General features: G+C 42.0%; 1 protein-coding gene across 3 annotated transcripts in view; it reads left to right on the plus strand.

The window, feature by feature from the left end:
• Positions 1-7324: 7324 nt before the first annotated feature.
• The window catches only part of LOC119572405 (ras-related protein Rab-11A-like), a 21998-nt gene continuing 16822 nt past the window's right edge, over positions 7325-12500 (plus strand). For 2 of the 3 annotated variants that reach the window (XM_037919515.1, XM_037919513.1), the window contains exons 1-2: positions 7325-7404; positions 7555-7656. In XM_037919515.1, coding sequence (XP_037775443.1) covers positions 7617-7656 — 40 coding nt within the window. In that variant the 5' untranslated portion in view covers positions 7325-7404; positions 7555-7616. Of the gene's footprint in view, positions 7657-12500 lie in introns of all 3 variants that reach the window. The other variant, XM_037919514.1, reaches the window with a different exon arrangement.

The raw sequence follows: 12500 nt of genomic DNA on the forward strand, positions 1-12500 counted from the left end.
GGGTGTGTGTGGTGGTTGTGGGGTGGGCGTACGTGCATGCGTGCCCCATGCGTGCGCGCGCGCGTGTTATTTGTACTTTCGCGCGCGTGTGTTTGTGTTTATGTGTATGTGTGATTCTCTGACCCTTTCCCCGGGTAGGGCATGGCGTATATACCCCCCAGGTTCTGTCATATGTATCACGTTCATAGCCTGCCCTTGCAAGCGTTCATGAATACACATAATACAGTGTCTGTTTGTATTTACTTGCGTGATGGAATGCTTATGGTGTGGAATAAGTGACCGTGAATGACATTTCGTCTCTGTGAATCTTTGATGCGAAAATACCGATATCATGTGCAAAAATAAACTTTGGTGATGGTGATGGTAAAGGTGTTTGGATATGATGATGATATGATATGATGTGATGATAATGTGGTGGGATGTGATGAGGATGGATGATGATGATGTGAGATGGTGGTGATAATGATAATGATGTTGAGGTTTTATATAAATGATGAAAATAACAGTAAGATATGATAAAACAAATTATAAAAATGAGAAATATATGTAAAACAGTAATATCATTAAAACTAAAGATGTAATGATAAGACGATAATAATGAAAAGGTATTTTTATTTAAAAAGATGATACAATAAAGTGAAAATATAGAAGAAAGATAATGAAAATCATAATAAAGAAATAATAAAAAAAAAGTTAAAAAAAAATAAATAATACCAGTAATAAAACTGTGATAATAATAATGATAACAATACTTATAATGACGTTAATGATAATCACAATAGCAATGATAATGACAATCACAATATCAACAACAACAACAACAATCATCACCATCATCATCGGCATCACCATCATCATCGTCATCGTCATCCTCATCAGCATCGTCGTCGTCGCCATCAACATCATCATCTTAATCATCGTCATCAATATCGACTTCATCGTCACCGTCATTAACATCAAGGTACATATAACCAGGTAATTCCACTTCTATTTAGCCCAAAAAATTAAATTGACTTTTTTTCCCAAAAAGTATTCTGACAGCTGTTAATGGCAAGGAACTTTTCGTTAACATCAAACAAAAGAGAGGAATTTTTGTTTTACTTCTGGTTATTACAAAAATATCGAATAAATTATGCAAATAATTATGTATCTAGCTATAGCTGATATCTCACAGTGCACTTTCATTGGCTTAACGCGATGACGTCATTAGCTCCGCCCCTTTAAGTCACCCGGTCAATCTGTGCCATATTTTATGGTGCTTTTCCAGTGCATTTTCTTTGCAGATGGTTCTTTAATAGCACTGGTAGAAAAAAAAATAAGCGAAAAAGGAGACCAAGAAAAACTAGAATTCAAAATAATAATGATATTTGTAATGAATAAAGGTAAAGAAACGGGACTTTGATAACGGAGTGAGGGTACCTGTTTCAAACTACCCTGATCAGCATCATCATCAACTTCAAAATCAACGTCACCATCGTCCTCGTCGTCTGTATCATCACCATCATCATCATAATAACATTTTTTTTATCTTCATTTGTTTTATTACTTACTACTGTTATTTGTGTCATTATCATTAGCATCGTTACTCATCATCTTAACCTCATTATTCCATAGTTGTTAATAATCACCATAGTCAAGAAAATAACAATGGTGACAGAAACAAAAATAGGTATAATGATATGATATTGATGACTATTATTACTGCATATATTGATATGGGTGGGTGCTTCACGTGCATGGTGATGTGAAGCGATGGTGTGGTAGCCTAGATAGTGTTAAGTGCTTGCATGCCTTCTCGCTTGCAGCTTCCACCCCTGGCTAGCCCAGTGCGAAAAAGGGAGCAGCTTTCGCATAAGTCTCCCCTGCCAGGTCACAGCCTCTCCATCATTAAGACTTCTGCAGTGCCTCCTCGTGGCCACCCATGGGTAACTGGGTACCTTGCGGTCCAGGCTAAATCTGTGGGGGATCTCGGAGCAGCAGGAGGCCCCAGAGGTACGGAGTTATGGCCCACCGGCGTGTGGACACGCTCTGGCTTCGTACCAACTCCTGCCCCCTAGCCACCCGGGGGAAATGGGGCGGCTCGGGGGAGGTGGGCCTTGCCAGTCCTCCTCCCCCCAGAATGACCCTCTGGCAACGCCTTTGAAAAATGGAAATGCTGGGGGGAGGGGTGTTGTCCCTCCCACCCAGCAAGTAAGGCGGCTGTGGGTCCCGCTGGGAGGGCAAATGTCGGGGTGCAGGATTGGAGCGAGAGTTACTCGTCCCGCCTGCGCCCCGGCAGGCGCCAACCCACCATGAAGCTTGTGGGGAAAGCCCTCGGGAACCCCACAGGTGGATAGGCGGTCCCACAGCCTGCCGACCCCCTTTATCTGGGGCTGTGTTGGTGGGGGCGGCAGAGGTGGCGTGCACCCGGAGTGACCACCCGAGGCTTAACCTCAGGCGTGCTTTCCGGGTAGGCGCTTGGAACATCCGGTCCTTGCGGCAGGATGAGCGGTTACCTCTGCTATCGCGGGAATTGAAGCGACTGGGAGTTGAGGTGGCTGCCCTCTCAGAGGTGAGAAGACCTGGTAGCGGCACGATCAGTGTGGGTGGTTACACCTACTACTGGTCGGGCCGCAGCGATGGTCACCACCTCCAGGGTGTAGCCATAGCCATCTCCAGTCGACTTCAGCCTGCGGTAGTCGAGGTGACACCGGTTGATGAGCGTATCATGGCATTGAGACTGAAGCATGCTTTTGGCTTCATGTCTCTTATTGCTGTATACGCTCCTACCGATGTACATAAAACCGATGTGAAAGAGGCGTTCTACGCCAAACTCGCATCTGTGGCAGACGATTGCCCCCGGCGAGACATTCGCATTGTTCTGGGCGACTTCAATGCGGTATCCGGCTGTGACCGAGCTGGCTACGAGATGTCTGTCGGCCCCCATGGCTCGGGAGCTGATCCCAGCAGCGAGAATAGCCTCCTTCTCCGGGACTTTGCTAGGTCCCAGAAAATGAGGATCTCTGGCTCCTGGTACCAGCGCTCCAACTCGCATCGCTGGACTTGGTACAGCGATACGGGTACAGTGGCCAAGGAGATCGACCACATTCTTGTCAGCACGCGATGGAGGATCCTCCAGAACTGCAGGGTTTACCGGAGTGCTGAGTTCTGTGGCACCGACCATAGGCTGCTTGTGGCTACCCTGCGGGTCCACTTCAAAACTCCCCGTCCCTCCAGTGGCCACCCTAAGGTGTTTCACTTGGACAGACTAAGGGAGGAGGAGTGTGCCCGTGGGTTCGCCACGGCAGTCTCTGACCAATTCTCAGAAACCAGCAACCTGACGGATCCAGTTGCTCTGTGGGAGTCCTTCAAGCGCGTAACACTCGAAGCAGCTCAGGAGTCCATTGGCGTACGCCCAAGGACAAGGCAGAATACCATCTCCCTGGAGACATTAGAGGCCACTGAAGCGTGTCGCAAGGCTCGGCTAAATGGGAATCAAGTCTTGCGTCGTTCCATGGTGCGTAGGGCTCGGACACTGCTGAGAAGGGGACAAGGAACAGTTCATCAGGAATCTTGCTGAGGAGGTCGAAGGCCATTTCTTGGTAAATGACCTTCGCCCTGCCTACCAAGCCCTGAGAAAACTGAACCCTAAGCCCTCCTCACAGATGACTGCAGTCCGATCAGCGGATGGACGGATCATCTCAGATCATGTTGGGGTTCGTGAACGTTGGGCTGAGTATTTTGAACAGTTGTACCAGGTGGATCCTCCAACAGTTAGCTTGGATGCAAGCGATGTCTCAGTGCCTGTGCCGGACCCACCCATCAGCGAGGAACCTCCTACCCTAACAGAGGTTAGGCTGGCGATTTCCAAGCTGAAGAGTGGGAAAGCTGCAGGCATATGTGATATCCCTGCTGAACTGCTAAAGGCTGGGGGTGAACCTATGGCTCGGGGCCTGCATACAGTCCTGACTGCCATTTGGCAGTCTGGTACCATTCCCCCTGACCTGCTGAGGGGCGTGGGTCATCCCTCTCTGGAAGGGGAAAGGGGATCGATGGGACTGTAGCAACTACCGTGGCATTACACTGCTCAGCATACCAGGCAAGGTTCTCGCTCACATTCTTCTGAAACGGATCCGCAACCACCTACTGAGGCACCAGAGACCGGAGCAGTCTGGATTTACTCCTGGCAAGTCCACAATAGACCGTATACTAGCGCTTCGAGTAATTGTGGAACGCCGTCGTGAGTTTGGTCGTGGGTTGCTTGCAGCCTACATCGACCTCAAGAAGGCGTTTGACTCGGTGCATCGGGAATCGCTATGGGAGATCCTGAGGCTCAGGGGAATTCCGACACAGATTATTGGCCTGATAGCAAGCCTCTATACTGGTACTGAAAGTGCTGTAAAGTGTGGTGGGGTATGTCGAACTTCTTCCCTGTTAATTCAGGGGTGAGGCAAGGCTGTGTCCTTGCACCCACACTTTTCAACACTTGTATGGACTGGATAATGGGCAGAGCTACTAGCCAAAGTCAGTGCGGAGCAACACTAGGCAATATTAAGGTCTCGGACCTTGACTTTGCCGACGATGTTGCCATCCTATCTGAGTCCTTGGAGTCACTTGTGGCGGCTCTTGATGCATTTAGCAATGAGACGAAGCCCCTAGGCTTAGAGGTCTCCTGGACCAAGACCAAGATTCAGGACTTTGGGGGCCTGTTAGGGGAACCCGTTCAGTCGATCCATGCTTGCGGCGAGGACGTTGAAGTCACAGAAAGTTTTACATACCTTGGTAGCGTAGTCCATATCTCTGGGTTGTCAGACCAGGAAGTCAGTAGACGGATTGGTCTGGCAACAGGAGCCATGAACTCGATCAACAAGAGCGTTTGGAGATGTCGGTACCTATGCAGAAGGACCAAGCTGCGTGTCTTCAAGGCCTTGATACTTCCAGTTTTGCTCTATGGAAGCGAAACCTGGACGCTATCCAGTGCCTTGGAGTCTCGCCTTGATGCCTTTTGTAACAAGTCCCTTCGCCGGATCATGGGGTACAGTTGGCAGGACCACGTGTCCCAACCGGCGGTTACACCGTGAGACTGGCATGGGACCTGTTACTTGCATAATCCGGGATCGCCAACTCAGGCTATATGGCCACCTAGCTCGCCTCCCTATGGACGACCCTGCCCACCAGGTTGTCTCTCTGCGAGACAACCCTGGGTGGAGGAGACCTGTGGGACGTCCTAGGAGATCATGGCTTGGGCAGCTCGACGAGACCTGTCGTGAGGAACTAGAGATGGGCCGTGTGCCTGCCTGGAGACTCGCCTCGAGGGATCCTCGTGGCTGGAAGCGAAGGGTGGATGCGGCCATGCGCCCCCGTCGGCGTTAGCCCCTTGATGATGATGATGATATATTGATAATGATGATACTGCTACTACTCTACTGATAATAATAATTATAATAAATATAATAATAGTAATTATTATTATTATTATTATTATTATTATTATATAATAATAATAATAATAATAATAATAATAATAATAATAGCAGTAATGAAAATAATAACAACTAGTAGTAGTAGTAGGAATAGTAATATTTTTATTATTATTATTGTTAATATTATTATTATTGTTATTATTACTATTAAAATGATAATGATAGTCATAATGAGAATGAGAATGATAACAATAATAATGATAGTGATAATGATAATGAACATGATAACAGTGATAATATCACTAATGATAATAATAGTTATAATTATTACGATGATAATGATACTGATAATGATGTTAATGATAGTAATAATGATGGTAATAATAAAAAAAATGATAATAATAATGATAATAATAATAATAATAATAATAATGATAATAATAATAGTAATAATAATGATAATAGTAACAACAAAAATAATAACGTTAACAATAACAATAATGACAATGAGGGTGATGGTGACAATAATGATGTGATTTCACGACAATCGCTATGATAATAATCATCATATTCGATAATATTATTAAACTGACAATAGTAGGGATGCTTCAACGGAAAATAATCGCTGATGATAGCAATAATAATAATAACAGTAATAATGATAATAATAATGATAATAATAATAATAATAATAATAACAATAATAATAATAATAATAATAATAATAATAATAATAACATTTGCAATGATGATATAATATCATCATTATCATCATTACAATATCATCACTGATAATGATGGAATAAACATGATGACAATACCTTTGATAATAAGAACAATGATTAAGATAATGATAAAAAATAATCACACTTAATCGCACTTCTTGTCGTTATTACAATCAATTTTATCCTTATCGTCATGAACATCATCAACACAGTAATTGCTATCGTAATCATTCACATAATCACCATCTTTACCATTAATTTCAGTATTGCGTCATGCGATGGGCGGTTTTACCTACCAATCCACGTGGTAATTCCACACATTACAGAAATCTCCATTATTATTGCTAAACATTTTCATCAGAAATAACATAACAGTTCATTCATATTTCGCAGCTATACTATAATTATAATCGTCGCCGGGACGGAGGATCGGAGGATTATGATTAATTAAGTAATTATCATACACGTCAGATTAAATTATGAGGCCGGATGGGCGTTACTCGTCAATGAAAAGGGAAAATCTTATCTGAAATGGATAGCTATTACAGGCCGTGATAAATGATACCGGTTGAGATAATGTTATAAAACAGATTTTTAAAGAAACTTCATAGTCTATGTTTTTTTTTCTGGTTAATTTAATTCGTTTAGGAAATAAAGTTATGGGTTAAAAAAAAAAGCGAGAGGAGAGAGAGAAGGAGACAGAAAATGTACCACAGATTATGGGTCTGACTTTTGAAATAGATAATGTCGTCAGACCGGACACGCGCGTGGTTCTGACGCCTTAGCTTTATCAAGTACACGTAAAGGGTTGTCTTTTTAAGAGTAATATTGAATGTGTATTACTTCATCAACATTGAAAAAGTATGTTCAGAGTTTTGTATTTTATCTTTTCTCCAAAATTAAGCCTTCTATCTGCTATTAAAAGGACCTAGAAAATCTTGATATAATTACATAATTCTTTGCCTTTTTAAGTGCGAAAAATATGCCGTCAAATATTGCACATTTGCAAGTCCCATATAAATCAAGTATTTTCTCCCGTGCATAAACTCCGAAACTCTACGTCCAGCAGGGGGGATGAGTCAGTCATCGGATCCCCTTAGGAGGAGGTCGGCAGAGGATCCGATCCCCCTCAAGAGGGTTTCGTAGGGACTCGGAGCCTCTCCTCTGCGGGCCGGAAAGGGATCGGATCCCCCGTGGCGCGCCGACCGCGGGTGCGCAGACGGGGCCGAGTTGCCTGCGCGGGCGAGAGGCGTAACGGTTCGCCATCTTAGTTTACTGTGAGCTCGATCCCGCTGTGATATCGCCGTTTTTCCGCGACATCTTAGCTCATAGCGAGGCGGAAATTATAGTTAATGATCAGTTACATACTCAACTCTTTCATGGTGACGGAGAATTTGTGATAAGCCGTTTTGTTTTTCTCGTTTCAGTGGTTTTACTAGGCGAACTCCCATTTGTTTACCTTTTTTTGACAAATTCTGACCCGTGAAGGATGGGGAACAGGGACGACGAGTATGACTATTTATTCAAAGGTGAGTCCCCCCGAGGCGGCGCGGTGCGCGTGCGGGGAGCGTGGCAGCGGCGGGAGGCGGAGGAAAGGCCGAATTCAAGGCGCCCTCCCCCCCGGGTTGACACAAATCAGCTGATCGACGTCATAGTCAAGTGATGGTGGACACGTCATGGACTTAATGGATTTATTTCCTGTAGGAGCACCGCCGGGGCCTCCTCCCTCCCTCCTTCGCCCTCTTCCTCCTCCTCCTCCTCCTCTCTCTCCTCCGGAGGCCGAAGGAAAGAGGAAGGACGCCCGGTGTTTGTTTTTTTTATATGTAGATAGGATAAAGGCATTTTAATCCCTCGAATTCTGGGGGGAAATGGGTCTTCCAAAGGGGTGTGGGTTTCAGTGGGTTCGGGAGGGGAATTCAAGGGAGGGGGGGAGGAGGGGGCCTCGTCCTCCTCCTGTTTTAGGGCCTAAAATAAAAAGCGCCGATTCCCTCCTCTCCTGTGCTAGGAAAGAGGGCGGGCTGGGTCGTGCTGTGTGCTTTTCCGATTCCCCCTTTTTTTCTCTTTTTTTTTGGGGGGGGACCAATTGGGGGGGATGGTTTTCTGGAAATCATTCACGAAATAGGGAGGTGGTTCCTTTTCTTTTCTTTTCTTTCTTTCCTTTATCATCGAGGACAGTTTTGTTTGTTGTCGTTTTTATAAGTTTGTTAAAGGAATCAAGGCTGCCGCTTTGCTTCTGTCCTTGCAGTTCATTAAAAGAATGTTGGTTCATTGATTATTCATGTAGTATCAATTGGAATTAAAGTTGCTGATCAAAAGGACTGTGTTAGTCATTGAACCATGTAATTGGTGATCTAATAGATTTTTAGACATAAATGGATATGAAATTGTACTTATGTTCTTCCCAAAACTGTCTTTTGAAACTACTTAAAATTCTGTAAAATTAATTCTGATTTAAAGCTGTGAGACGAAAGATGATTCAGATGTTGGCTAACTGCAGATTTTGTTCCTAAAACATACTGGTTAAGATATTTTATGTCATCCTTTTAAAGATGTATACTAATAGAATATAAAGTATTTCATAAATGGGTTGATAATCTTGGTTAATTTTCACTTCTTTCAAAAACTGCTCTTAATCGGTAAACAACAATTTAGAGCAGAAATGTGTAGTAGCTTTCATTAACCTTTATAAAGACTCAGCCACCATAGACATACGCGCCACACCCATGTAACTGCTGCAGGCCTACGCACTTTCGGCACACCAGCACAGGGCGACAATCCTCCGCACGCATATTCTGGGAATGATGAAAGTTTAGCTGGCAGTGTTGTCATATAAGGAACCAGACAATGTTCTGTTTCTAATGTATTTATATGATAGAGGGTTTTTATCAGAGGGTTGAACAGGGAGGCAGCAGCAAGGATTGCTAAATACTGCTATTAGGTTGTAGGTCTTCTATCACAGATCCTAGCAAGATTTGAGGGGATTTGAATAGGACACAATGAATAGAAAGTCAAAAGTTACATTTTTAAAAACACCTTAGACATCTTGTAAACAGATCTCAAAAGCTTATCTTTGTAGCTAAATTCCATATGCAGGAACCTTAGTGGACAACTTCTGTATAGCATAATAGTCAGTTGGTGTGCTTCAGGAGAGGATACTGGGATTGGCAAAGATTGGTTTGAAGTTTAGGGCTGAATGTGAAAGGTGCTCCTGTCATTAGATATTAAATTGTGGGGAATATGTGACGGCTCTAGTCTTCAAAGGAATTAAGAAAAATGAACCATTTCAAGAGAGCTGTGCTCTGTGGATAATTTGATAGTTAAGGGTTGTGGCCTCTTCTCAAGTGGGGATTCTAAGATGAAATAAAATCTGTATAATTGCAGTTTTAGGGCCAGGCAGTTGTGTAGAGCACTAATCATGGGTTAGATTTATTTCTATTTGTAATTTATGATGATCAGGTCATAGGGAAAAATTGGGATAGACTTCATTGATCTGTCTGTTCTATGTGCTGTTTATCTTTTTCTCTCAGTATGTCCAATACTAAGCTTATTATTGAATTTAAAAACACCAATATTGCTTTTACATTCCATGGCAGGAAATGAGAAGCAAAGCTGATAGTCAAGGAAATAACATTGTTATTATATTGCTAGGAATAAACAGTGGCTACTCATTTGTCTGTCCCAGTGGAGTTTCCCTGATTTCTTTTCTTTTCTTTTCTTTTCCTTTCTTTTTAATATGCAATATTGCCCCCTTAACAAGGCATCCATGAAAAGAGCTGTAATGCAGATCCATTGCATCACATAAGCATGGCAGACAGCTGAGTCATTTCCCAAGTAGGATGCTAAACATGTATTCATGCATTAAATCAGCCACCTTGTCTTCAGTTTAGTCCTTGAGTGATTTTTGTAAATTTCCTGATTGTTGTTTAGGAAGCAACATAGACCTTTGAAGAATTATATAAAAAATAAATGAGTGTCTTTGGTTACATCATCTTTAAAGTGAAGGAAGGAACATACGGGGATGTAGTTTAGTCTCTCTCTCTCTCTCTGTCTCTGTCTCTCTCTCTCTCTCTCTCTCTCTCTCTCTCTCTCTCTCTCTCTCTCTCTCTCTCTCTCTCTCTCTCTCTCTCTCTCTCTCTCTCTCTCTCTCTCCTCCCTCCCTCCCTCCCCCCCCCCCCATTGTGAGGGCAGAAAGTATGATCCATTATTTGGTTTTGATTTTTCTTTGGCCAATACAGAAAAAAAAATATATATATACCTTTAACAGGATGAGCAAAGCATATAGACACTGGAAAGACCTCATGTTAGAACACACTTGAAGGACATTAGGAATTGGTTACACAGTGTAATGTTTTTTTTTTTTAGAACATGGGTCTTCATATACCTTTGTTGAGAACCTGAACTTGGTATCTTATCCAGTACAAATAAAAGATTAAACAGATTAGAAGGATGCCTTTTGTTTATAGCATTCACGATTTGTCGTCTTTATTGCTTGCAGGTATATGTACTAGCAATCCTTCATATAAAAAAAAAAAATGAACCAGAACAGGAAAGTAGTATTAGTTTGATCACAAAATGCATTAGACTGCAAAGTTGGATTTTTTTTTTCTATTTCTTATGAAATATGTGTTTAATGGGAAGACAGGTGGTTGTTATTGTTTTTTTTAACTTTAATTGATAGAGCAAATAGACAAACAGTAGTGAGCAAGCCATTTTGTTGTCACTTCGGAAGATTGTCCTGTACATAGATAATACATTGGTGATCTTTTTAGAGATTCTCAAGAGTTTTGTAGGTATCTGGTTCAAAATCAGGTTCTTGATTATGGTGATTGCAATTGGCAATGATTTCTTTACAGTTACATATGTGATTGAGAAAATAAAGTTGATAATGCTATTTACACTGTTCTTATGTTGCAGCATATGCACCTGGGACAGCTATAAACTAAAATATCTATCATTCAGGTTAGGGTTGATGCCAAGTGAGTGAATTATTTGCACAAGTCATGTTTTAGGTTGAAATAGATGCCATTCCATTCCAAGTCACTGGCACAGAATGAATTGTGAAAGAAAAGTTTTAGATGATATTACGAAACAGTTTTGTAAGGTAAGAGTTTAGAAGCAAATTGGCACTAAATATCGGCTGAAGACTGGAGCAGGAGGAGAGTTGGGACAAGGGAAGCAGAAAGTACCGGCTGGATAAGTAGGAGAGGGGAAAAAGAAGAGGAAAGAGGTGGCTATAATATATGACCTAGTTGCTTACAAACTTGATTTATAATGGTGTTCACAAATTTTGGATGTGGAGAGTGCTCGTGTGAGTCTCGTCACTCTTGGTTGAGGAGAAATTCAAACACCCACTCGAGGTTCTGCGTGTGGCCACAGAATCCACTGGTAGAGATAAAGAATAAAACTCAGGTAATACCCTAATGGAGCATATGAAGTTACCATAATAAATTGGCATTTTAATAGTCTGTAGATGAAAGACGAGTGTGGACAAAGGCAGGATTATCTAGTAGCTTTAGTGTGAAGAGGTACAAGGCCCTTTCATAGCAGATGCCTCATCATCATCCTTCTAGTCTGAATGTACCAGCACAGAATCTTGTGGGGGAAGCATGTAATCCCTGTATATGTTTTACAGGTGTTGGGAGCAAGAAAGGAGGTACATTTAACGGTATCAAAGCCGTTCGGAAAATCTGAGTAGATTAGCCTTTATTAAATTCAGGTACAACCTTATTTGGTTGTTGTATTTATTTTTCTCTTTTTCCATGTTTCTAAAATAGTGTCCGAGATTTTTACGGGAAATAAATATGATTACAGAGTGGGGATATTTGATACTCCTTTTGATTGCACGGTTGATATTTATCAACCTTTTCTTTTGATTCAGTAATTCAGCCAGTTATTTTGTAATTGCTGTATATATATAAGGGGCACCCTTCTTTTACATGAGTGCATCCTAGGAAAAGGATCCCCCTCCCCTCCTTCTGTCATACAGTTATTGAAAATTATTTTTTAGGTACTTTTATTGATTGTAGTATCATATTTGCAAAAAGATGCATCTATGGTCTTCATGTGAAGAGTAGTGTCATTTACTGTTATTTATGTCTCTTGTCTCACATAACATTCTTGAAAGCAAACTGTCATTATTATTTATATGCAAGTAATTGTGTATGACAAGACATAAATTTACATTTTACATAAACCTTCTTATATTTAAGCCGAGTGCTGTATACATCATCATTATCCAGGCTATCAGCAGCCCGTAAATTAGGTTGCTGCTGTGTGGTAGTAAAGTACCGTGTTCTGGATTTGTGTCTTCTGAAACTCTGTGAAGATGTCTCAAATTTGAAAATGCAGTACTGTTTCTGCTGTAATGTTTTGT

Source organism: Penaeus monodon, chromosome 4 (assembly GCF_015228065.2).
Source record: "Penaeus monodon isolate SGIC_2016 chromosome 4, NSTDA_Pmon_1, whole genome shotgun sequence".
Classification (NCBI taxonomy): Eukaryota; Metazoa; Arthropoda; class Malacostraca; order Decapoda; family Penaeidae; genus Penaeus; species Penaeus monodon.